This window comes from Papio anubis, chromosome 17 (genome assembly GCF_008728515.1).
Source record: "Papio anubis isolate 15944 chromosome 17, Panubis1.0, whole genome shotgun sequence".
Lineage (NCBI taxonomy): Eukaryota > Metazoa > Chordata > Mammalia > Primates > Cercopithecidae > Papio > Papio anubis.
In genome coordinates this window covers 44,347,914-44,371,052 of record NC_044992.1, presented here as the reverse complement: position 1 = coordinate 44,371,052, position 23,139 = coordinate 44,347,914, and the positions used below count along the sequence as shown (strand labels likewise).

Sequence of the window (23,139 nt, the reverse complement as noted above, 5' to 3'; positions counted from 1 at the left end):
AAGAGAAACTAAAAAATTATAATTACCACTTAGGAGAAAACAGCCATATAACATGTTATAAGATATGACCAGCATCATGGAGTGACAAATTCGTAGATTTAAATATTTTCAGTGTTAAATAAGAAAGAACAAAAGTAAATGCAATAAACACCAAACTCGAGAAGTTAGAACAGAGCAATAAAACAAGTCTATGGGAAAAAGGAGGAAGGAAACAATAAAGATAAAAACAGAAATTAGTGTATCAGAACAATGGTTTCTAACAGTGCTCTCTGGATTCACAAGCCTCTGATAAGAAAGACAAAGTGGGAAATTCCCTTCTCCTCACTCCCCTTTGATGTAATCACAAGTGCTTGGCTTTTATATGCCAGGATTTCACATAAGGTTTTATTTTTTTAAGAGTTCCATTGTACAACTTAGTGGGTAAAAATCATAAGCCTTAAAAATGAGGGGAAAGGCCAGGTGCAGTGGCTCACGCCTATAATCCCAACACTTTGGGAGGTCCAGGCGGGTAAATTGCTTGAACCCAGGGATTCGAGACCAGCCTGGGGAACATGATGAAACTTCACAGAAAAATACAAAAATTAGCCAGGCATGGTGGCGCATGTCTGTAGTCCCAGCTACTTTGGAGGCTGAGGTAGGAGGATTGCTTGAGCCCAGGAGATGAAGGCTTCAGTGAGCTGAGATTGTGTCACTGCACTCCAGCATGAGCAATAGAGTGAGACTTTGTCTCAAAAAAAAAAAAAAAAAAAAAAAGGCAGGGGAGGAACATATAAATGTTACATAAGTGTAAGTGTAACAGCTGGAATTTTTCAGAGATGGGGGAAATCCAGTAAATGATAAACCATTAGTAAATGCAATCAAGAAAAAAGGAGAGAAAGCACAAATATACAAAAATTAGGCAGAATGAAAAGGAGCAAAAACAAATAAAATTTTTAGAAAGATCATGAAATACTTTACAAAAGTGGTAAGAGTTCAAGTTCTTTTACTTTTTTTCTTTGTACTTGTGATAACGAGAATAATTTTATCCCTTTAAAAAGCTATTGTGAAAAATAAAGTGCCATGTAAACAAAATAAAATACCAGGCAAATAAATTTGAAAATCTCAATGAAAAGTTGCTGAGAAAAATATAAATTTCTAAAACTAAATTGAGAAATGAAAAACCTGAATTCTGAATAAGCTAATAAGCAGGGGGAAAGAAAGTTGCCAAAATGTTTTTTATTTATTAATTTCAAGTTTAGATAGTTTTATACATGTCTTTCAAACCTTTGAGTAATAAATAATTCTCATTCTGTATAAAGTATCCCAGAGCATATAAAAAGAGGAAAAGTTCAAATATTTGGTAAAAGCTAGCATAATCCTAGTTCTAAAAGCACAGAAAGCAATCAGTTTAAGGTTAGTAGAGAGACAAAAATCCTATATAAAATACTAATAAGTCAAACTTACTAATATATTAAAATATTAATATAAAGCTTATACTGGGAATGTAAAGATGTTTCAATACTATTGATTCATTGTATATTTCTTTAATTGGTTAAAAAATCTAAAAAATTTCCTGATAAATGGGAAAAATGTCATCTAATGGTATTTATATCTACTAGTGACAAAACTGTAGTAAAACAGAAGTATTCCCCAATGCCAAAACTTTATGATTAAGATACTAAGGAAAGAAACTGTAGACCAATATATAATACATTTGCCCTTCAATTTAGAAGATGGTGCTACTCACAGTGAATGTGATCTGCAGGTGCCTGAGCAACTTCACTGCTGTACTTCACTCCTCACTACTGAACAGCAAAGAGACTTAACAAGTTCCCTCGATAAGTCACCTCTCTATTTAACCAAGCTCCCCATCAATCTGATGGGTTTTCCACTAAGCGATCGATCTTTTTAAAATAAAATCTTCCCTAACATATACATCAGATCATGTCACATCAGGATAGGCTGGGCTACCTATGAGGTAGATACTACTGTTCCATTTTCTGGGTAAAGAAACTTGCTCCCAGGTTACACACCTAGCAAGTGGTACAACCAAGATAGTCTTACCATAAGATCCAGCAGTCATGCTCTTAAGTATTTATCCAATTAAGCTAAAAATTTATGTCCACACAAAAATCTGCAAGTGAATGTTTATAACACCTTTTTTCATAATTGCCAAAGAGTGGAAGCAACCAAAATGTCCCTCAATAGGTGAATAGATAAACAAACTGTGACATATCCATACACTGGAATATTATTAGCATTAAAAAGAAATGAACTCTCGGCTGGGTATGGTGGCTCACGCCTGTAATTCCAGCACTTTGGGAGGCCAAGGTTGGCAAATCACTTGAGCCCAGGAGTTCGAGACCAGCCTGGGCAGCATGGTGAAACCCTGTCTCTACCAAAAATACAAAAAAGAATTATCTGGGCATGGTGGTGCGCACCTGTAGTCCCAGCTACTAGGGAGGCTGAGGTGGGAGAATCGCTTGAACAGGGAGGCGTAGGTTGCAGTGAGCCGAGATTGTGCCACTGCACTCTAGCCTGGGTTATAGAGCAAGATCCTGTCTCAAAAAAAAAAAAAAAAAAAGAAATGAACTCTCAAGCTAGAAAAAGATAGAGTTCAAGAGTGGGTGAGGGATAAACAGGTGAGGCACAGGGGATTTTTAGGGCGGTGAAATTATACTGTATGATACTATAATGGCAGATACATGACATCATGCATTTGTTGAAACCTATAGAACTTTAAAACACAGAGTGAGCCTTAATGCCTGCAAATTTCAAGAAATCATTTAGGAGATTAGGAGATTTCAAGAAAGAATGTAAACTGTAACAACGTAATCTAACTGTATTATAAAGCTAAGAAATAAATTCACTGAAGGGGAAGGGGAAAAGGTGCTGACCTAAGTAGCTTTGGAAATGAGCAGAGTTTGTAAGACTAAAGGCAAAAGGAACAGAACATAAATACTGAACTCTAGTCAATAAAGTTGTTTGCCACGGGTGTATGGGTTAACAATTCTTATACTGCTATACATGTTTACTGTAATTGAACAATTAAGTAAATGGATGGTGAATGGTGGGTGCCAGGTTTCTCACTGTTGGAGTGGAAAGGAGGGAAACAAGTAGAAAGAATAGCAAGGAGAAGAGTCTAGAATGATCCATGTGGTAATGAATTAGAATTGGAGACATCAGTAAGGGCCCATGTTTCACTTTACATAGATACAGTTGGTTATACAGAGAAACATATAACTCAGGTTATTATTAATATATACACATGTATTTCCTTGCTTTGTCAGCTAAGAGGACCTAAAAGAAATGACATCACAGTAACAAGGAGCATACCTAGCACAAACATCTTGATTTCTAGTACCAATCTTCAATAAAAGGAACCTAGGCTCCTTAGAAAATGGCTGATTCTAGGACTGGGGCAGGAAATATATAAGATGAGCCTAAAGCATCTTGTAGTGTCAGAAAGTAAGGAAGTGCTGAAAACACACACACACACAAGCACACAGACACTGATGGGATGCATCAAAAGGGGCACAGGAGGTTGAGTGTAGTGGCTCATGCCTGTAATCCCAGCACTTTGGGAGGCCAAGGTGGGCAGATCACCTGAGGTCAGGAGTTCAAAACCAGCCTGGTCTACATGGCGAAACCTGGTCTCTACTAAAAATACAAAAATTTAGTGGGGTGTGGTGGCAGGCGCCTGTAATCCCAGCTACTTGGGAGGCTGATGCACAAGAATCGCTTGAACCTGGGAGGTGGAGGTTGCAGTGAGCCAAGATCATGCCACTGCACTTCAGCCTGGGCGACAGAGCAACAGACCGAGACTCCGTTTCAAAAAAAAGAAAGAAAGGGGCACAGGAACCAACTGAAAGAGCTCCTAGTGGCCAAAACTGGATCAATTTCCACAACAAAATAAAATAATATTGGATTATAACCCAAAGTATAAAATAAGTATGCATGATTCCATACTTATATCAACAAATGGTTGAATAAATAAATAAGTGAGGCCAGGCACGGTGGCTTGCACCTGTAATCCCAGTACTTTGGGAAGCTGAGACGGGCAGATCACTTGAGGTCAGGAGTTCGAGACCAGTCTGGCCAACATGGCAAAACCCCATCTCCACTAAAAATACAAAAAATCACTGGGTGTGCTGGTGCATACCTGTAATCCCAGATACTCGAGAGGCTGAGGCAGGAGAATTGCCTGAACCCAGAGGCAGAGGTTGCAGTGAGTGGACATCACACCACTGCATACCAGCCTGGACGACAGAGCCAGACTCCATCTCAAATAAATAAATAAACAAATAAATAAATGGGAGACAAGAGATGAATCTCCCGTGCAGAAGAATTTCAAATAATTTATGTACTACTCCACTCTGAAGTTGGGGGAGCATAACTCCCACTCCTTAAGTGTGGGGTGCACATAGTAACTTTCTTCCGAAGAGTATGAAAAGGATGAATAAGAAATCACCTTACAATAGAGAAACCTGACAAACATCATATCGGCCAGCTAATCAAAGTCAACATTAACAGTCATAATCATGATGATAGCATGTACACTTGACATGATAGAACGAAAATGGCACTTTTCCTCTGTGATCTTCCTCCTCAAGACCCATAACCCCAGTCTAGTTATGAGAAAAAATACCAGACAAATTTTAATATAGGGACATTCTACAATATACCTCACCAGTACTCTTCGAAACTGTCAAGGTCATCAAAAACAAGAAAGGTCTGGGAAACTGTTACAGCAAGAGGAGCCCAAGGAGCCTAAATTAAATGAGGTATTCTGGATGGGATCCTGGAACAGAAAAAGAACATTAGGCAAAAGCTAAAGAAAACTGAATGAAATGTGGATTTTAGTTAAGAATTTATCTGAGGCCGGGCGCGGCGGCTCAAACCTGTAATCCCAGCACTTTGGGGAGGCGAGATAGAAGCGGATCCGCGAGGTCAGGAGATGGAGACCATCACAGCTAACCGGTGAAACACCGTCTCTACTAAAAATACAAAAAACTAGCGAGGCGGTGTTGGGCGCCTGTAGTCAGCCACTCGGAGGCTGAGGCAGGAGAATGGCGTAAACCTGGGGCCGGGCTTTGCAGGTGACTGAGATCCGGCCACTGCACTCCAGCCTGGGTGATGACAAACAAGACTCCGTCTCAAAAAGGTATCTGTACTGGTTCATTAGTGTAACAGAAATGAGGCCTGTCATGAAAATGCTAACAATAAGAGAAACTGGAGGGGAGAGGAGGAATGGGGAACTCTATACTATCTGTTTAATTTTTCTATAAATCTGTAACTGTTCTAAAAATATAAAGCCTATTAATTTAAAAAGTGGCATATAGTATAATCTTAATGTTTTGCAAATAAAAAAAGATAGGGTTCAATTCATTCGTTAATGTGATCTTTACTGAGTCCTTCCTATGTGCCAGTCAGGCGCTGTGATAAATACCAGAATATTAACAACGGCCATCTCTGGGTAGTGAATTGCTGCCGTTTTCATCATCTTCTTTATATTCTCTATATTTCTAAATGTTCTAAATATATCTTTTTTGAAATCAGAAAAAATAAGTAAAATAAAAACCATTATGCAAGCATGAAGTAATATTACTCACAAATTGGATAGACTTTAATTTTTGGTCCTCATCTTCATTTCACTCAGCACTAGTGGGTTCAGCTCAAGTAGTTGTGAAAAAGGAAAGGAAGCCCCATGGTCAGAGAGCGAGTGGGGAATAAAGAAGATCCTACAGGAGGTGGAGTGTTAAAGTATATACTTTATTCCTGTAGATGATTAATACTATACATACATATAATTTTGAACATCAACTCTCCTTACTAAATTCACTTTCCTCCAGCTTTCTTGAGTAACAACTGACAAATATCCTTACTAAATTATAAGTAAAATAGCCTATGTAATTATAGTTGTGCATATTAAAATTGTTAAAAAATAATTAACATGATATAATTATCCCCCAGTGATGTCACTAAGGACAAGTTGTTTTTATTATGATTTTACTTTTCAAGTTTACTCCATATTAATTTTTTAAAACTTCCTTTCAAAACACTTTAGGAGGTCACATGTTAATTTAAGTACTTGTTTCCTCACCTGCACTACTCAGGAGAATAAAAGGTCACAAAGATAACTTCTTCCATCTGTCTCATCCAGTTTTTTTTTTAAAATCTGCTCTAAAAATACACCCACAACCTTACTAGATAAATAAGCATATAACCAAAACATCAAGAAGTTAAAAGCAAGGTCTGCATGAGAGATCATATCTCTAGTATTATATATGCTTTCCAATTCATTTTACGAAGCCAATATAACCCTGATACCAAAACTTGATGAAAACCTAGGAAAGGAAACTTCAGACCAGTATATAAAACATTTGCTCTTCAGGGCCGCGCGTGGTGGCTCACGCCTGTAATCCCAGCACTTTGGGAGGCTGAGGTGGGTGGATCACCTGAGGTTGGGAGTTTGAGACCAGCCTGACCAACATGGAGAAACCCCATCTCTACTAAAAATACAAAATTAGCCGGGCATGGTGGTACATGCCTGTAACCCCAGCTACTCGAAAGGCTAAGGCAGGAGAACTGCTTGAACCTGGGAGGTGGAGGTTGCAGTGAGCCAAGAGCGCACCATTGCACTCCAGCCTAGGCAACAAGAGCAAAACTCTGTCTCAATAAATTAACTAATTAATTAATTAATTAAAATATATATATACACATATATAAGCAAATATATATATGTGTGTATATATATATTTGCTCTTCAATGTAAAAGATGATGCCACTCACAGTGATTACAACCCATAACCCAGAGAGACCTGGGCAACCCTGCTCAGAACAGACTACTCACCACTGAACAGGGAAGAGATTTTAAAAGATCTCTCAATATATTACCTCCTTTATTTAACCAAGGTCACTATTCTATCTGGTGGGTTTTCTATGAAGTGATCAACCTTTCACAAACAAGAGCTCTTCTAATATAAACATCATGTGCAGTCACATCTAAATGCCTTGGGCTTCCTGTAAGTGTAACACCCAGTGTGAAAAGCACCACTAACTGCATAAGAACGTTCTCCAGATGCTTTTGACATCGCAGCATTCACTCTGTGTAGGACCTGATGCTACAGAGTCTTCCCACAGTTACCCTCAACTAGAGAGTGAACAATACCTCACGGTGTAAATGTCCTCAGACCAAAGAGAAAAGGCAAAATCAAAAACAACCACAAACAATGCCACATTGTCTAAATGCATTTATTCTTCAAGAAATATTTATTGAGTGCTTATCACAGGCTAAGCACAAAAAGTAAACAGAAAAGACCTAATCTCTACCTTAACTAAGAGTTTACAGTCTAGCAAAGAATATAGACTTAAATAGACAATTAGAATAAATTGTGACAACAAGGAAGTGATGGGTATACAGGCCCATGGTAGAGGTACCTAGTCTAGAGGGGAAGGTAAATCACGGAAGGCCTCTCAGAGAACTCATCTTTCACCTGAAACTCATCTTTCACCCCCAAAATTAGCAGGCCGAGAATGTATATTGGGGGAAAGGTGGGAAGTTGGTGAGATGAGGAAAAGAATGGCCCAGGCATTGGAACATCATGTGCAGAGGTCCAGAGGTGAGAGATCACAGTTTAGGTGGAGAGACAAAAAATTTCAAATTGAAGGGCAGAACACAGAGGTCAGGTGGAGGGTGGTGAAAGATTAATATGGAGGGCAAGCTTGTAGCAATATACGGTATTTTGTACTAAAAGTAATATAAAATCATTTGAAGTCCCATATTTAAAAGGTAAACACAGCTCTGACAACAATCCATCTTTGTTATAATTCATAGCTGCCCTAAAACGAAAACTCTCTCAGCTTCTAGGTAGCTTGTAGATATCTATGCCAGTACATCAGGGCAGGGAAAGCAAACAGGAAAAGATGACTGAAGGACAAGGGAAGACAGTGTATTTGCAACACTAGATGCATGATATGATTATCACACCCCAGCAAAAAACCGCTGTAGAATTTGAAGGCCAGCTGAAAAGATTCCGACTTGGCAGGATGCACCCAAGAGCACTAGGTTTTGTTGACTGGTGAAAGTTTCTTACATTCTCCCAAATTCTCTGATCTTGTACATTCACAAAGCTGCTCTTTTGTTTATTTAGAGGAGAATGACATCTTATGGGTCATATTTTTCAAACTACGAAAAGATTAAGGTTGCCTCCTGTTTTCTAAGTAATGCTCCTAGTACACTAAAAGCAAAAAGTACTTGTCTGGGTTCCCTAACAATTGCAAGGGTTTTTGTTGATATATGTTTCTAAAACTCAAAAGTTCACTTCAATCAACCTTTTATTTGGAGGCAGGATGAATGGCCAAATGCTGTTGAAAACAACTCCACCAACCAAATACCAATCAAAGTGTTCCTAGAGGGGAAATCTTGTAAAAGTATTTGAACTACTAAAGCAGAACTCACATTTCCAAAAAGAAAAATGGCATAAATTTCCGCCTATTCTAGCATTACACTCAAGAAAATATTTGAGGTTTTTGTCTATGGGGAAAATGGTTAGCACCACCCTTTGGCAAAAAAAAAAAAAAAAAAAAAGTCTCAAGTACTGGCAAATACTCTTCAAATGTGAATGCTTGTCCTCACTGGGCATAATCACAGAAATGTCCATTCTCTCCCTTTGTTGGTGATTTTATTCTCGTTTTACTTCATCAGCCCCCTGCATACTTCTGCCATCATCCCTCATCCCATCCCCTAACCCTTCTCCTCTTTTCATAGCCCTCTAAGCCTGTTGGTTGGCAGTCACACTCTCAACAGAAAGATAGAGCTGGAGATGGGAGTGCAGGAGAGGGAAAGAAGAGAGAGACACAGAAGAAATTCTGTTCTTCCTTCCCTTTGGGTCCTTCCACTGGTTCTCACCTCCTCCCTAGGTAGGGCCCATTCCTGCCCTCATTCTGTTCCCTTAGATGGTCTCTTCCCTAATCCTCAGAACCCCAACCTGGCTCCCATCAGCTCCTCACTCCTGCCCAGCCCTGCTCATTGGAGTCATTCTCCAGTCACAATTACCACCATCAGAGATTGGAGTTAGTTGGAGAGGAGGGGGATGAAGAGTTCACTCCCCCAATTAACAAAGAGGAAGCAAGTAGAAGAGGAAGATATTCAGCAGAGAAGGAGTTTTCAGAAGCCCAAGTTGGAAGGTGGGCCCCCATCAAAATATTGTCTATACTCCTCTTCTCTAGGTATAATACTTGAAAAGCAGTTTTTAAAAAATAGGTTGGCCTGCAAATCAGCCTAAAAACATGGTCCTTTTTCCCACAAAAACATTGCTTCTATAAGAAAACATCTAAGTGAACATTGGAAAATAATCTATGTATTGACTTTTTAAAAATTCTAGGAGCAGGATGCTATTTCAGCCTCATCTTCTCTTACATTTTCAATGATACTTGTATTTTTTTTCTAGTTATAAAGAAAATGTTTCCTTTATCTTGCAGATGCTTCACTCTGAATACTCTGAAACAGTTAAAACCTAAAAGACCAGACATCACCCTCTGGGATGGAGATGGGACCCTGGGTGGAAAAGGGTAGAGAGATAGAAAAGGTTTGTTGGGTTTGTGGAGGAAAAGAGGAAAGGAGAACAAGGGAAGGAGGGACTCCCAGGGGCCCATCCAGGGCTCTTCTTGTACTGGTGGTGGTGGGCAGGGAGTAAAAATCTGTTTGTGTCATCCCCAGGACTTCCATGAGTGAACTACTAACAGTAAGACAATCTTTCCAAAAATAATGGGCTATGCCTAACCACCTTGTCATGTCTAGCCAACCACGCCTGCCACCCCAAAACAATCTCCACCTTGGAAACAGTAGAAACAGTAGAAAACCATATTTTATTCTAGGGTATCTGAGTATTCTATACATTTAATTAAATGTCACAAGTATCTCTTTAAGTTACATATTGCTATTTTATGGAAGAAAGCAACCTAGTCGGTAATCCCACTTGGATAAAGTCTCATTGACAGCTGCTGATAGAAACAAAAATAATAATTCCCAATTCCTTGTCACAGGTACACTGAAGTTACCAGACCATTAGGATTTCTGCAGTCACTCTTAAATATATCACTAAAATCAAACCTCTAAGACTTCAGTGTTTAATTTTCCTGTCCTATTAATTGAAATCTTCATGGAAACCTTGCCTTGTCTATTTTCACATCAATTTCATAAAAGTACCATAGTGGGGAAAAATGACTTTCAATTTGTCTAGAACATGTTTTAAACTTACCTAAAACTTTTGACCTGAAAAACGTCATCATTAAGGCTTATACTTTTTACCTTTTGCCAAGAAGGAAAACATGTTGGCAAGCTAAAACCACACCTAATACCTACCAGCTTTGTTTTGTTTGCAGGAAGTTGTTAGCATTACAATAGAAAAGTCGTCGGCATGTTCTGGTTGTGGCTAGGTTCGACCTGCTAACAGTGTTTGCCCCATGACCTAAGAAATGTGTAGTGTTTATATTTTTAATTTTCCTTCTACTTCCTGTGGAGGAAAAATGAAAATATCTATATACTCACAACACAGAGAAAACAAAAACCGGAAACTAAAACAATGAGAGTACTTTAGATCAAGTTTTAACTAGCAGCCAGCCTAGAAATCCAGGATTAACACTTTTGCAATCTTTATTTGAGAGTCTAAGAATATATTCTATAGAAACATCTTCATATGGCCGAGCGCAGTAGCTCACGCCTGTAATCCCAGCACTTTGGGAAGCCGAGGCAGGAGGATTATCTGAGGTCAGGAGTTCAAGACCAGCCTGGGCAACATGATGAAACCCTGTCTCTACTAAAAATACAAAAATTAGCCAGGAGTGGTGGTGCGCGCCTGTAATTCCAGCTACTCAGGAGGTCGAGGCATGAGAATCACTTGAACCCAGGAGGCGGAGGTTGCAGTGAGCCGAGATTGTGCCATTCCACTACAGCCTGGGTGACAAAGCGAGACTTTGCCTCAAAAAAAAAAAAAGTCTGCATATGTACACTAAGATGCATAGATAAAGATGTTTTCTACAGCACTGTGGATATATAAAATATTTGGAAATAACCTTAAACATCCATCAATAGGACAATTGCTAAATAAACTGTTAAATACTAGCAGTTTAAATATATATACACATAGATAGATGGATAGATTGGTAAAAAAAAAATAAAAAAATAAAATAAAAAAAAAAAAACCCAGGGTGGGTGCAGTGGCTCACACCTGTAATCCCAGCATTTTGGGAGAGAAAGGATTGCTTGAGCTCAGGAGTTTAAGACCAGCCTGGGCAACACAGCAAGACTCTCATCTCTTCTAAAAATAAAAATAATTGGCTGGGCATGGTGGCATATGCCTATTGTCCCAACTATTCATGAGGCTGAGGTGGGAGAATCACTTGAGCCTGGACGATTAAGGCTCCAGTGAGCCGTAATCGTGCCACTGTGCTCCAGCCTGGACAACAGAGTGAGACCTTGTCTCTAAAAGAAAACCAAAAAACAAACAACCACTCTGCCAAATATTCTATATACTTCTATGTTGTGCAAATATTCTACAATAAAAAAATATATATCAGTTATTTTCATAATTTAAAATATACATGGACCATGACATCAACCAGAATGTCTAAAAATAAAAAGACTGCAATACCAAGTGTTGGTAAGGATATGGAGCAAGAGGAACTCCCATATACTGCTGGTGGAAATGGAAAATGGGTATAATCACCTGAGAAAAGTATCTGGAGTTTAACATGCAACTACCCTATGACCTAGTAATTCCACTCCTAGATATATTTATCCAAGATAAATGAGTGCTTATGTTCACAAGTTATACAAGAATGCTCATAGCAGCTGTATTCATGATAGTCAAACACTGAAAACAACTCATTGTCTATCAGCATAAGAATGGATAAACAAATTGTGGAATAGTCACACAATGGAATACTATTTAGCAAAAAGGAACAAACCAATACACACAATAACATGGATATATTTCAAAAATATTATGTGGACAACAGATACAAAGAAGTACATACTGATTGCATTATGATAGAAGTCAGAACAGTGATTAGCTCTGGGAGGGAATACTGACTGGAAAGGAAACTTTCTAGGGAGATGGAGGGTGGTGTGGGTGTATATTGATAAGGTATCTTCATCTGGGGAGTGGTCTCATAGGTGTATATATATGTTTAAGTCAACCAGTTTTAACACTTAAGTTAAGTGGTATATAAGTCATACCTAAAGTACTAAGAAGAAAGGGAGAAAAATGGAAGGAAGGGAGGGAGGAAGAGAGGAAGAAAAGAAGAGAGAGGAAGGGAGAGAGGGAGAAAGAAACATTAGGTTGTTGCAAAAGTAATTGCAGATTTTGCAATTTAAAAATAATGGCAAAACCCTCAATTTTTGCACCAACCTAATAGATGGGTGAATGGATAAAAGGGCTCATACAAAAAGTTATGAGAAAGAAAAGAATTTGGGGGGCTTTTTTTTTTTTTTCCAAAACAGTGTTTTGCTCTGCCACCCAGGCTGGAGTGCAGTGGTACTATCTTGGCTCAGTGCAACCTCCAGCTCCCGGGTTCAAGCAATTCTCATGCGTCAGCCTCCAGAGTAGCTGTGATTACAGGCATGCGCCACCACACCTAGCTAATTTTTCTATTTTTAGTACAGATGAGGTTTCACCATGTTGGCCAGGCTGGTCTTGAACTCCTCACCTCGGGTGATCCACCCGGCTTAGCCTCCCAAAGTGCTGGGATTGCAGGAGTGAGCCACCATGCCTGGCCAGAAAAGTTATTTTTAAAGAAGTGTAATTTAAGAAGGTTTATTAAAATGCAGTGAATAGATGTTTTCTGTAGCTACCTATGCACTCCAGCATATTTCTCATACTAGATTTATAATATATAGTACCTTAATTAATTCCAGCTACTACAATATTGGTTAAACTAAGTACAAATATGTGCCATTGGATATATTTTAGTAAAGCTTCTCTTATTTGAATAAAAACTTTATTTTCCCATAACATACTCATATTAGAATGTCAACAATGTTAGGAGGAGACCGTAAATGAGAATTTAACTAATTCACAAATGACTTTATTACAGCCAAAAGCCTTGAGGAAGACTTGCTATCTGGATGGTAAGACCACTCTATTTCTGAGCTCAGACTGTCCTATCTTCCATGTAAATGCTGGATAGTAAAATTAAGCAGTGGAACTCAAAGACTCCAAACCTGAAAATCCATCTGTTATAATCACCTAACCTATAATGCAGCACTGACAATCTGGAAAAGGCAAGCAATGAACTCAGAAACACAGGGGAAATAAATATGAATAAATGTAGCAGAAATTATAGGATTTCTGTAGGGTGTAATGGCTTATAACATGAAAAAATTAGATCTATGATAGTTATGTCAATATGTTAAGATTCTCAGATGGTGGTAAAACTTGATACCTTATTTTTCCTATATTTAAAATGATTAAAAACTGTTTAAGTATTATACTTATGAAATTAGGTAAAAATATTATCTTAATAACTGGTACTACAGTTCCTCCTAGGGAAAGAACTGTCATTGTTTGGGAAAATAACTTGTTTTGCTGTGTGTGGCTATTGGTGGGAACCTAAACAACTATACAGATAGTTAAACTGCCTTTTCATGTGGCAGGGAAAAAATATATATATTTTTTACTTCAGATAGGATAAAGAAAGAAAGTGACAATGAGAAGGCATAAGGCTGGGAACTAAATCAAGTGAAAGAATAGAGGATATACCCTGATAACTGGGGTGGCAGAAGGGTATTTAGGAATAGGAATGCCTAACGCTCAAATCATTTGCATGACTGCAATGTAAACCCCTCTTCCTGCTCCTGGCACCCCCTGATTCTCCAGTGATGTTTTCTATACTCATAGGGACTTCATGTGAATAGGCTTTTGTGGAAATTGAGAAGGAAAATACATCTAAGCCAGGGCTTCTCAACCTCAGCACTATTGACAATTTGGGCTGGATGATTCTTTATTGTGGAGGGACTGTCCTGTGTATTGTAGGAAGTTTAGCAGCATCCTTAGCTCCTACCCACTAGATGCCAGGAGCACCCTCCCAAGCTGTGACAACCAAAATGTCTCCAAATGTTGCCAAAAGCCCCCAGGGTCAAAATCACCCCTCTTGGCAACCACTGGTTTGGGCCTACACAACCCAGGACAGACAGCATGCACAGCAGCAGGGGAGCCTGGAGGGAAAGCTGACCTTGACAATGCATGTTCTTTGAGAATCACCCTGATCCTGAGGGGAGCTGTGAACTTCCATGGGGAGCAGCTCTTACCTAGTTCAAAAGAGCTAGGCAGCCCATCTAACACTAGATGATAATCAGAATGAAGTTTGAATATCTCTACCACATTTTTTTAAATTTTAGCAAACAAAAGGGAGAAGGAGAATAGATCTTTTTTTAAAAAACTGGGAATTAATGCAAAAATACTAGTTCTAGACACACAAAATAGAATTTTTTTTTTTTTTTGAGACGAATTTTGCTCTGTTACCCAGGCTGGAGTGCAATGGCATGAGGCGGGAGGCTCACTGCAACCTCTGCCTCCCAGGTTCAAGTGATTCTCCTGCCTCAGCCTCCTGAGTAGCTGGGATTACAGGCGCCTGCCACCACACCTGGATAATTTTTCGTATTTTTAGTAGAGATGGGGCTTCACCATGTTGGCCAGGCTGGTCTCGAACTCCTAACCTCAGGTGATCTACCCACCTTGGCCTCCCAAAGTGCTGGGATTACAGGTACAAGCAACCATGCCCAGCCACAAAACAGGGTGTTCTATAACAAGGTAAGGAACATATATCTTTCCCGATATGCTCAGTCATATACAAACAGACTAGGTAAAGCTTCAGGTGCCACCTCAGAGAATCCCTTTGTGACAAAACAAAATTTCAACTGAAACATCAGGGTAGAAAAATTATATGCCTGGAAATCTATAAGAATATAGAAAATTCAGAGAACAAAAGCAATGAAGCTAATTTTCTCTCTCCTTCCTCCATAAAGTTTCTCATCAAAATATCACTAGACTCTGAAGGAAAGAAATGGAGATTTTGAAAGAATCCCTAAAAGCCGGGCTGGATGTGGTAGCTCACATCTGTAATCCCAGCACTTTGGGAGGCTGAGGCAGGCAGATCACGAGGTCAAGAGATCAAAACCATCCTGGCCAACAAGGTGAAACCCCGTCTCTACTGAAAATACAAAAATTAGCTGGGCTTGGTGGTGTGCACCTTTAGTACAGCTACTCGGGAGGGTGAGGCAGGAGAATCGCTTGAACCCAGGAGGCAGAGGTTGCAGTGAGCCAAGATCGCACCACTGCACTCCAGCCTAGCAACAGAGTGAGACTCCATCTCAAAAAAAAAAAAAGCCTCCTGTAATGGAGAAAAAGGATAAAAACAGGGATGGGCTACCAATATAAGCAAAAGACCATGCCTGGGAGTTTTCCTGTGGAAAGGCAGTTGCCAAAACAAACAAACAAAAGAGGTCAACTAGATAGCTCAAGTGAAAAAAAATTTAATTTTATTTATCAGACATTTATATGGTGTTTAGTACATACCAGATACTGTTCTAAATTCTTTTCAAATATTCATTCCTTTATTCTTCATATAAATTCTGTAAGATAGGTACCACTATTATCTCAATACTACAGATAGGTGCCATTATTATTTCAACGTTACAGATCAAGAAACTGAGACCCATGGTCTATTTAGTGAGTAAATGGTAGTTAGAAAGTGGAAGAGTTAGAATTTGAATCTAGGCAAATTGCATACAGAGAAAATATACAGGACCTATGAGAAAACATTAATGTTCCAAAAGAAAAGATCACCTGAAGAACTAAAGAAAATGCCTACTTCTGAAGCAGATTTATTATTAAAGAACAAAAATGTTTAGAAAATTTCTAATTCTCAGCAACATCCAAAAAGTCATTAAATGTACAAATCAGCACTTTATAGATGTAATGAAAATGAGACAATGAATAATGAGGAAAGAATACATGGCAACTTTTTAAAAAATAAATAAATGTTGAATTTAAAACCATAATGAAAGCAATGACAGATGAGACAGTAAAAAAGATGAAACAGAGAGAGCATATCAGGAATCCAATATATGTATGCTATAAAGCCAAGTATGACAGAATAAAACAGATGGAGCAGAAGCATAATAGAAGAAAACTTTCCCAACTCAAAGGGAGACCTGAGTCCACAGATCAAGAGGGTTCACTACATACCAGGCAAAATTATTAAAAGGCCTTCCTGGCATGCTACTGAACAACAACAAAAAAGTATTAAAAAGTAAGACCTTGATACTAACTAGTGACATTTTTGAGAGCAAAGAAAAATATTCTATACACCCCCAGCTGGGAGGAGTAGATTATAAATGAAATATACCAGGCTGGCATCAGACCTCTCCTTCACAAAACTGAAGGCCAAAAGATAATGGCACAACTTTTACAGGCTGAGTTGGGGGGAGGTTGAAGAAAGGGGAAAAGTGTGACCCCAGAACTTCATGCCCACAGCTGAGTTTATATGAAATAAGGGAGACACATTCTCGGACATACAGAGGCTCAGCAAACCTATCATCAAAGTACCCTTCCTGAGAAATTCACTCAGCACTGTATTCTAGATCATCAACTACCAGGACTTTACACACTGTCCACTACAGTAGCTGCTGTGACTACTAAGCAGCTGAAATGTCACTAGCACAACTGAGGAACTAACTTTTTGTGTTGTATTTAATTTTAGTTAATAATTTAAATTAAAATAGCCACATGTGGCTAGTGGCTTTTATGGTCAACAGCACAGTCTTAGTATCTAAGAGATAAAATAGAGTTCGAGGATGAAAAATTCATGGTACCAAAAGTAAGAAATGAACAAGTTAAGCAGGGAAAACATTCTTGTTTGTTCGTTTTTTGAGATAGGATCTCACTACATTACCCAGGTTGGACTACAGTGGTGCAGTCTTACCTCACTGCAGCCTCAACCTTCTGGGCTCAAGTGATCCTTCCACCTCGGCCTCTCAAAGGGTTGGGATTATAGGCATGAGCCACCATGCCTGGCCCGATTTTTATTTTAAGACATTAGGGTAAAACTATTTGTGGAATAAAAATAGGATATATAACTTGAAGGAAAAAAAAATCCACTTAATGATTGTCTTATTCCATTTGGGCTGCTATAACAAAATACTACAAACTAGGTAGCTTATAAACAACAGAAATTTATTTCTAACAGTGGGAAACTGGAAAGTCCAGATCACTGGCAGATTCAGTGTCTGCTGAGGGCCTACTTTTTGGTTCATAGATAGCACCTTCTAACTGTGTCCTCACATAGTGGAAGGAGTAAGGCAGTTCTCTGGGACCTCTTTTATAAGGGCGTTAATCACCTCCCAAAGGCTAATACCATCACATTTGTAGTTACATTTCAACATAAAAATTTTGGCAAGTCACAAACATCCAGAGCACAGCAGTGATATAAGAAAACCCTCAGGAAAGGCCAGGCACGGTGACTCATGCCTGTAATCCCAGCACTTTGGGAGGCCGAGGTGGGCAGATCACGAGGTCAAGAGACCAAGACCATCCTGGCCAACATAGTGAAACCCGTCTCTACTAAAAATATAAAAATTCACCGGTCACGGTGGTGCGCACCTGTAGTTCCAGCTACTCGGGAGGCTGAGGCAGGAGAATCACTCGAACCCGGGAGTTGGAGGTTGTGGTGAACCGAGATTGTGCCACTGAACTCCAGCCTGAGCAACAGAGTGTGACTCCGTCTCAAAAAGTAAAGAAAACCCTCAGGAGACAATAACAAGTGAAAAATTGTAAGTACAAAAAATCAGTATACAAACCTGTGCACAAATATGTCCCAACTTTTAAAGTATATCCATATAATAAACACTGAGAAAAATACATGGAAATTTAACAATTATTGATTCTGAGTAACTGTATCCTATTGCATGTTTTCTATATTTTCTATAATGAGCATTATTACTTCTGTAATCAGAAAATTTTAATATAAAAAAGGAATAGAACTATAGTCATATCTCGCTTTTCAGAATTCAACTGAGCGGTAGCCTCAGCTATCTGGAAGACAATCCAGTTTCAAAAATTAAGCAAAAAGATTCTGAGCGGCCAAAATACATCTTGCAAATCCCACATTTAAAGGTGTGGGTACTTTGTTCATCAAGAAAGCCCTTTGTAACTTCTTTTACATATATCTCAATTCCAACTAACGTGGTTATCTAATGTTCCAGAAGCACTGGGAATGTAGACATACAGACAGGGGTGCAAAGTGATAGGCCTTGGCCTAACAGCAGGAAAAAAATAATGAAAATAAAAATATAAAGCAGACTCAACTATGGCCAAACATCCTAAACAATACATTTCCATAAAGTATGATAATAGATATTCACTATAACAACTTTGAGTTAAAGAGTGCTCTAAAGAGGTTCATTTGAAGATAGCCGTAGACTGGTTGGCTAAAGAAGAAAAGTTCCTAATGCATTTGAGGAAAAACTTCATCACAAATGTTTATAATAAAAAGGTAAGAGTGCTTAAAGAGAATCTCCTCAGCTATCCAGAGCAACTCATTTCTGCGAGTTCCCCATAGTTGGAATTTTAGTATACTGAAACAGATTTTATGGTTGGCTGCATTGACCAATACAGGTCTGGAGAACAATCTGGAAGGAAATGATTAATGACTGCTTCTTTACAAGGATGTTTAAAAATAAATAACTATAGGCTTATCAGAATCAACATTAACGCAGCAATTGCTACTACATGCAGCCAGGTTGTTGATGTTATTTTGGCTTAAATTCATATTCTGGGCAGGATTTAGTGCCATATAGGCAGTTGGGACCTATCAGCTACCAGGGTAATATCAGTAGCCCCCATTCCATCACACAGGACAAACTACAAACCAAAGAAATGTCTATTCCACCTCCTTCATACTCATCTCTTTTGCTTCTGACTTCAAAAGCGAGGCTAGAAAGACCAGGAAGAAGAGACTGATTATGTTTATATCTGTGGAGCAAAGATTATGCAAACTGCCAGCATTTCATTGTTTTTGTTTTCAGCGTGGTTATCACAAAACAAAAACAAAAAGATAACTTCTACATCTGAAGCTCTATTATTTGAAAACAGACCTGAATATTTCCTCCTCTTTCAATAAAGCAGAAAGCACCCTTCATTTTACTTATCTATGAAGTACTTATTTGTTGATAGGGTACTAGTTACTATTTCTATATGAGAGCTTGACAGAGTCTATCTAAAGAAGCTATTTCCTGAGTTACTCTAGAAGCCTCACACTGTTTTGATATTTGCCAAAAATCCAAGATAACATTTTTTGTTTTTAATTTCTCCACCTTCCATACCCCTCAGGGCTAAAAAGAGAAAAACATGACCATAAGCATAGTTAATGGTCCATTAGCATTTTGACCTCTCTGAGTTTCTATTTGTCTTTTGTTCCTTTTTCTTTTAAATATCCTTACTACTTATTTTTTCCTATTTACAAAAGTAATACATGGTCATTGTCACAATTCAAACAACCCAAAGATGTATGAAATAAAAATTAATAACCTCCCCTTGTCCAAACTCTCACTCTTCTCCCAAGGAAGCCAATGTTACCAGTCTGGTATATATTCTTTTTCACTTCTTCCTAGGCTTACACAAACATTTATAGCATATGTGGCTTTTCTGGTTTTGTATTTCGGTTTTCAAGCAAAAATGGGATATTACATGTACTATCATGCATTTTGCCTTCTAGTCTTAAAAATATGCCATGGACACTTTCCAAGCCTATATATAGATCCACAGAATACCTTTTTAGGGGTTGTGAAGTATTCCATAAGACAAATGTCCCATAATTCATTCAACCATCACCCTGAGTCTCCCAACTCATTAACATTTAGGATAGATCTTCATGCATATACTACTACATGTCCTTTAACTTCAGTCACAGATTTTTAGAAGTGAGGTTTCTAGGTCAAATGAAACATTTCCAAATGTTTCAAATTTTATATTTAAACAAAATTAATTTTAGGCCTTGAGAATTTCTGTTCTCTTCTTCATTATGTAAAATTTTGTTATCAACCATTCACAATGCTTTACATATTTTATTCTTAAAAGCACACACATTATGTCAAAAAATGCCCCTCTGTCATTTATGCTTGTGTAGTTATAAACAAATAAATGCTTAAGTTATAGCTGTGATGTCCAGTGTTAAATCACTGTGCAAATGCTTATGCCTTGGTTTATGAAAGTAGTAATTCATTATGGAAATTCCACCCCCACAGCCATGTGGCAGCACTAGAGTTGCAGCCCTCACATCCTGTGACTCCCTCCCACAGAGTGACTATATAGAGATCAGGACCTCCATTTTTTCTAATTGTCAACAGTTACCCTTAAAAAGTGTGTGGTGGGGGAGACAAATAGCAACAAACAACAAATTGATGGCCATTGTGGGCTTCTAATATCGACAGATTATTTGTAACACAATGAATAATGCTCCCGGTCTACACCAGGGACTATGTTCCATAAGAAATAAAACTTGTAACCAATATGTTGCTATTATTATTACAGGAACCTTTCAAAAACATATTCTTCAAACATTTTTCATTAGAATCACTGGATGAATCACACTACATTTTTTTCTCTACTTCAGTTCAAGTTCTAATTGCAAACTAAAAAAAAAAAGCCTTAAAGAAATACATTAACCAACGAAGCTCCTTATAATTTGGTTTCAGACTCCTCCATATATTTTAAAGACCTGAGCACCAACAGAGATTGTTAAGACACAGCAAGCTTGATACAGAGGTATGTGACATGCAATTAATCTCCATTCATACCCTGCTCTACTTGTCAGCAAACAAAGGTTCTGCTTTAGAAGGAGATCTGAAGACTTCAATTAAAAACAGTCAGCTAACAAGAAAATAATCTAAGCTAAAGGAAGGTGGCAGGTGCAGAAATGAGTTGTTTACCAAAGTGTCAGTTTTGAACAATAAAGAACTGCACATCAAAAATGCTGAAGGAATGGATTTCATTGCAAGCCTCTGAAAATAAAAAGGAATTTTCTACCAAGGCTAGACACAAAACTGAAGTATAGTTTAACAAGCTTATAAAATAGGTTTCCTCTCATCAAATGACAGATACCAATAAAAAGAACCACTTTATATCTTTCAATGCAAGGGCAGAGTTAAACTTTTTGCCACAGTTCCTTCTCTCCTAGAAACCAAAGACAATTACAGCCTTCCTTCACAAGCCTAATATTAAACCAACAACAGAGGGAAAGGCTGGATTGCTTCTTCTTAGACACTTAGATAATGCTCCTTTACCCTGCAAATAGTTTTCCACCCCCAAAATTTAGATTTATTCTGATCATAAGTAAAATGGATTTTGGAAACCTCACCTCAAAAGAAATATCTAGTTGACAGCTTTTACATAGAAGCAATCCAGAATGGAAACAGTGCTACCAACAGAGACCAAAAGGACTTGCCAAATATTTGATTAGGAGGCATTTATACCGAGATAACAAGGTAATGGAGATATAAAACCAATTAAATTGAGAGAAACTGAAAAAAAAAATACTGCTTGCCAAAAGTGTGACCTGCCCAAAGCAGGCCATCTGTTAAATATGTGTCAAATACGTCAACTTAGATGCCAAAAGGCTTAATTCTGAATAGTTTTCTCCTGGAACCCTTATGCAACTGCAGATTCCAGGCCTCTGTCCTCTCTGGAAGGTTAGTTACAGGAAAGCAAGTAAAAGTGACTTTCACCATGAAATCCAGCAGATGAAACTGCCCTTTAGCAACGTCTCTGAGACATCTTTTTGGAGTGTCGGCAGTGTGTGCTGAGTGTTGATGGGGATGGCCGGAACCCTTTAAACCATCGCTTAGACACTGTAGTCGGAAGGTGAACACACCACAATGGGGGCACTTCTAGAAAAGGAGGAAATCCCATACTGAGAATGAGCCTGCCTTGGGGTGGGTGAGATCCCCTAGACGTCCGCAGGGTGATAAAGGGAGGGCTGGGGTTTTCGCACTGACAAAAACTCACGTCAACCACCAGGCCTTGGCCCATGGGGATCCCATGAGCCCCTCGCAGCCCCCTGGAGAGCCTCGCGGACTTCTAAGCAGGAAGGTTTGGGGTCTTCTGTGAGAGGTGAGGAAGTCGTGTCTGGGGAAGGAGGGGGACGGGAAACCCTACAGATGTAGAGCAGTTCTTCGGAGAAAAGGACAGGTCGAAGACCAGGCAAGGTGGCATGGGAGACCAGGAACCTGGCCTGAGGACTTTAGAAGCCGGGGAGGTGAAGTGGAGGCCTGGAGGTGCCTCAAGGAAAAGGAAGATGTGGGACTCCAGGGAGTGAAAGGGGCCCTGAGGTGAGAGGATGGAAAGATGGCTCTGGGGAGCTGAGGCCTCTAGAAGCCTTAAGGTTCTAGAAGGAGGTGAGTGAGGAAGCTGAAAAGAAAGCCTGGCCGTGGGAGGCCTGGAGTTGCCTTTCTGCCTTCGGCTCAGCATTTAAGGGGGCCTGCGCCAGGGCGTTACCTTCCAGGAGCCAACGGATCTCCTCAGGGAGGCCGGCGGCCTGCATTTGGCTGGGCGGGAGAGAGGCCGGTGTGCGAGGCGGGAGGGGGCGCGGGCCCTGGTCGCGAGGCGGACCGGCTGGAAGGCGACCCGGCTGCGCCGCGAGGCACCTGTACCTCAGCCGCGGTCGCCGCCCGCCCAGCCCGGCCGCGGGGCGGGGCCGTGGGTCCCGGGGCGCTTCAGGAAGTGGCGCGGGCGACGGGCGGGGACCCGGGAAGGGGCGCGGGGTGTGGGGGCGCGGGGTGTCGGCGCACGTGACGCTCACGCCCGGGCCCCGCGGTAGAAGGATTGGGGGTGCTGGAAGCACCGCACCATGCGAGGCCAAAGGTGCGCCCCTCCAGCACCCACCAAAACAGAAGACTTCAAAAGGCTCAAAGGACCCACGGCTTTGAAGACTCCATCCTAAGCACTGAACAGATGAACTCACGGTGGCAGATTTGAAAGACCGCGGGGTGCCTGAAGTAGGGTGCCGAGAGGCAGAATCCAATTCCCGTCAAGCATAGCACCCCTCAATTGCCTGTCCAGTTCACATCTCCATCCCCAGAAAAGAGGGCAAAACTTTGCTCTT

General features: G+C 39.7%; 1 protein-coding gene across 20 annotated transcripts in view; it reads right to left on the bottom strand.

Annotated features, from left to right (window-relative positions):
* Positions 1–22,738, bottom strand: part of SKAP1 (src kinase associated phosphoprotein 1) — a 302,157-nt gene extending 279,419 nt beyond the window's left edge. For 5 of the 20 annotated variants that reach the window (XR_002518067.2, XR_001896335.3, XR_001896336.3 and 2 more), the window contains exon 1: positions 22,533–22,725. Coding sequence is in view for 13 of the 20 variants with exons in the window: in XM_021928962.2 (XP_021784654.1) it covers positions 22,533–22,578 (46 nt within the window). In the remaining 7 variants the exon portion in view is untranslated. Of the gene's footprint in view, positions 1–22,532 lie in introns of all 20 variants that reach the window. The other 15 variants (XR_002518068.2, XM_021928954.2, XM_021928955.2 and 12 more) reach the window with 7 other exon arrangements.
* Between the last annotated feature and the right edge of the window lie 401 nt (positions 22,739–23,139).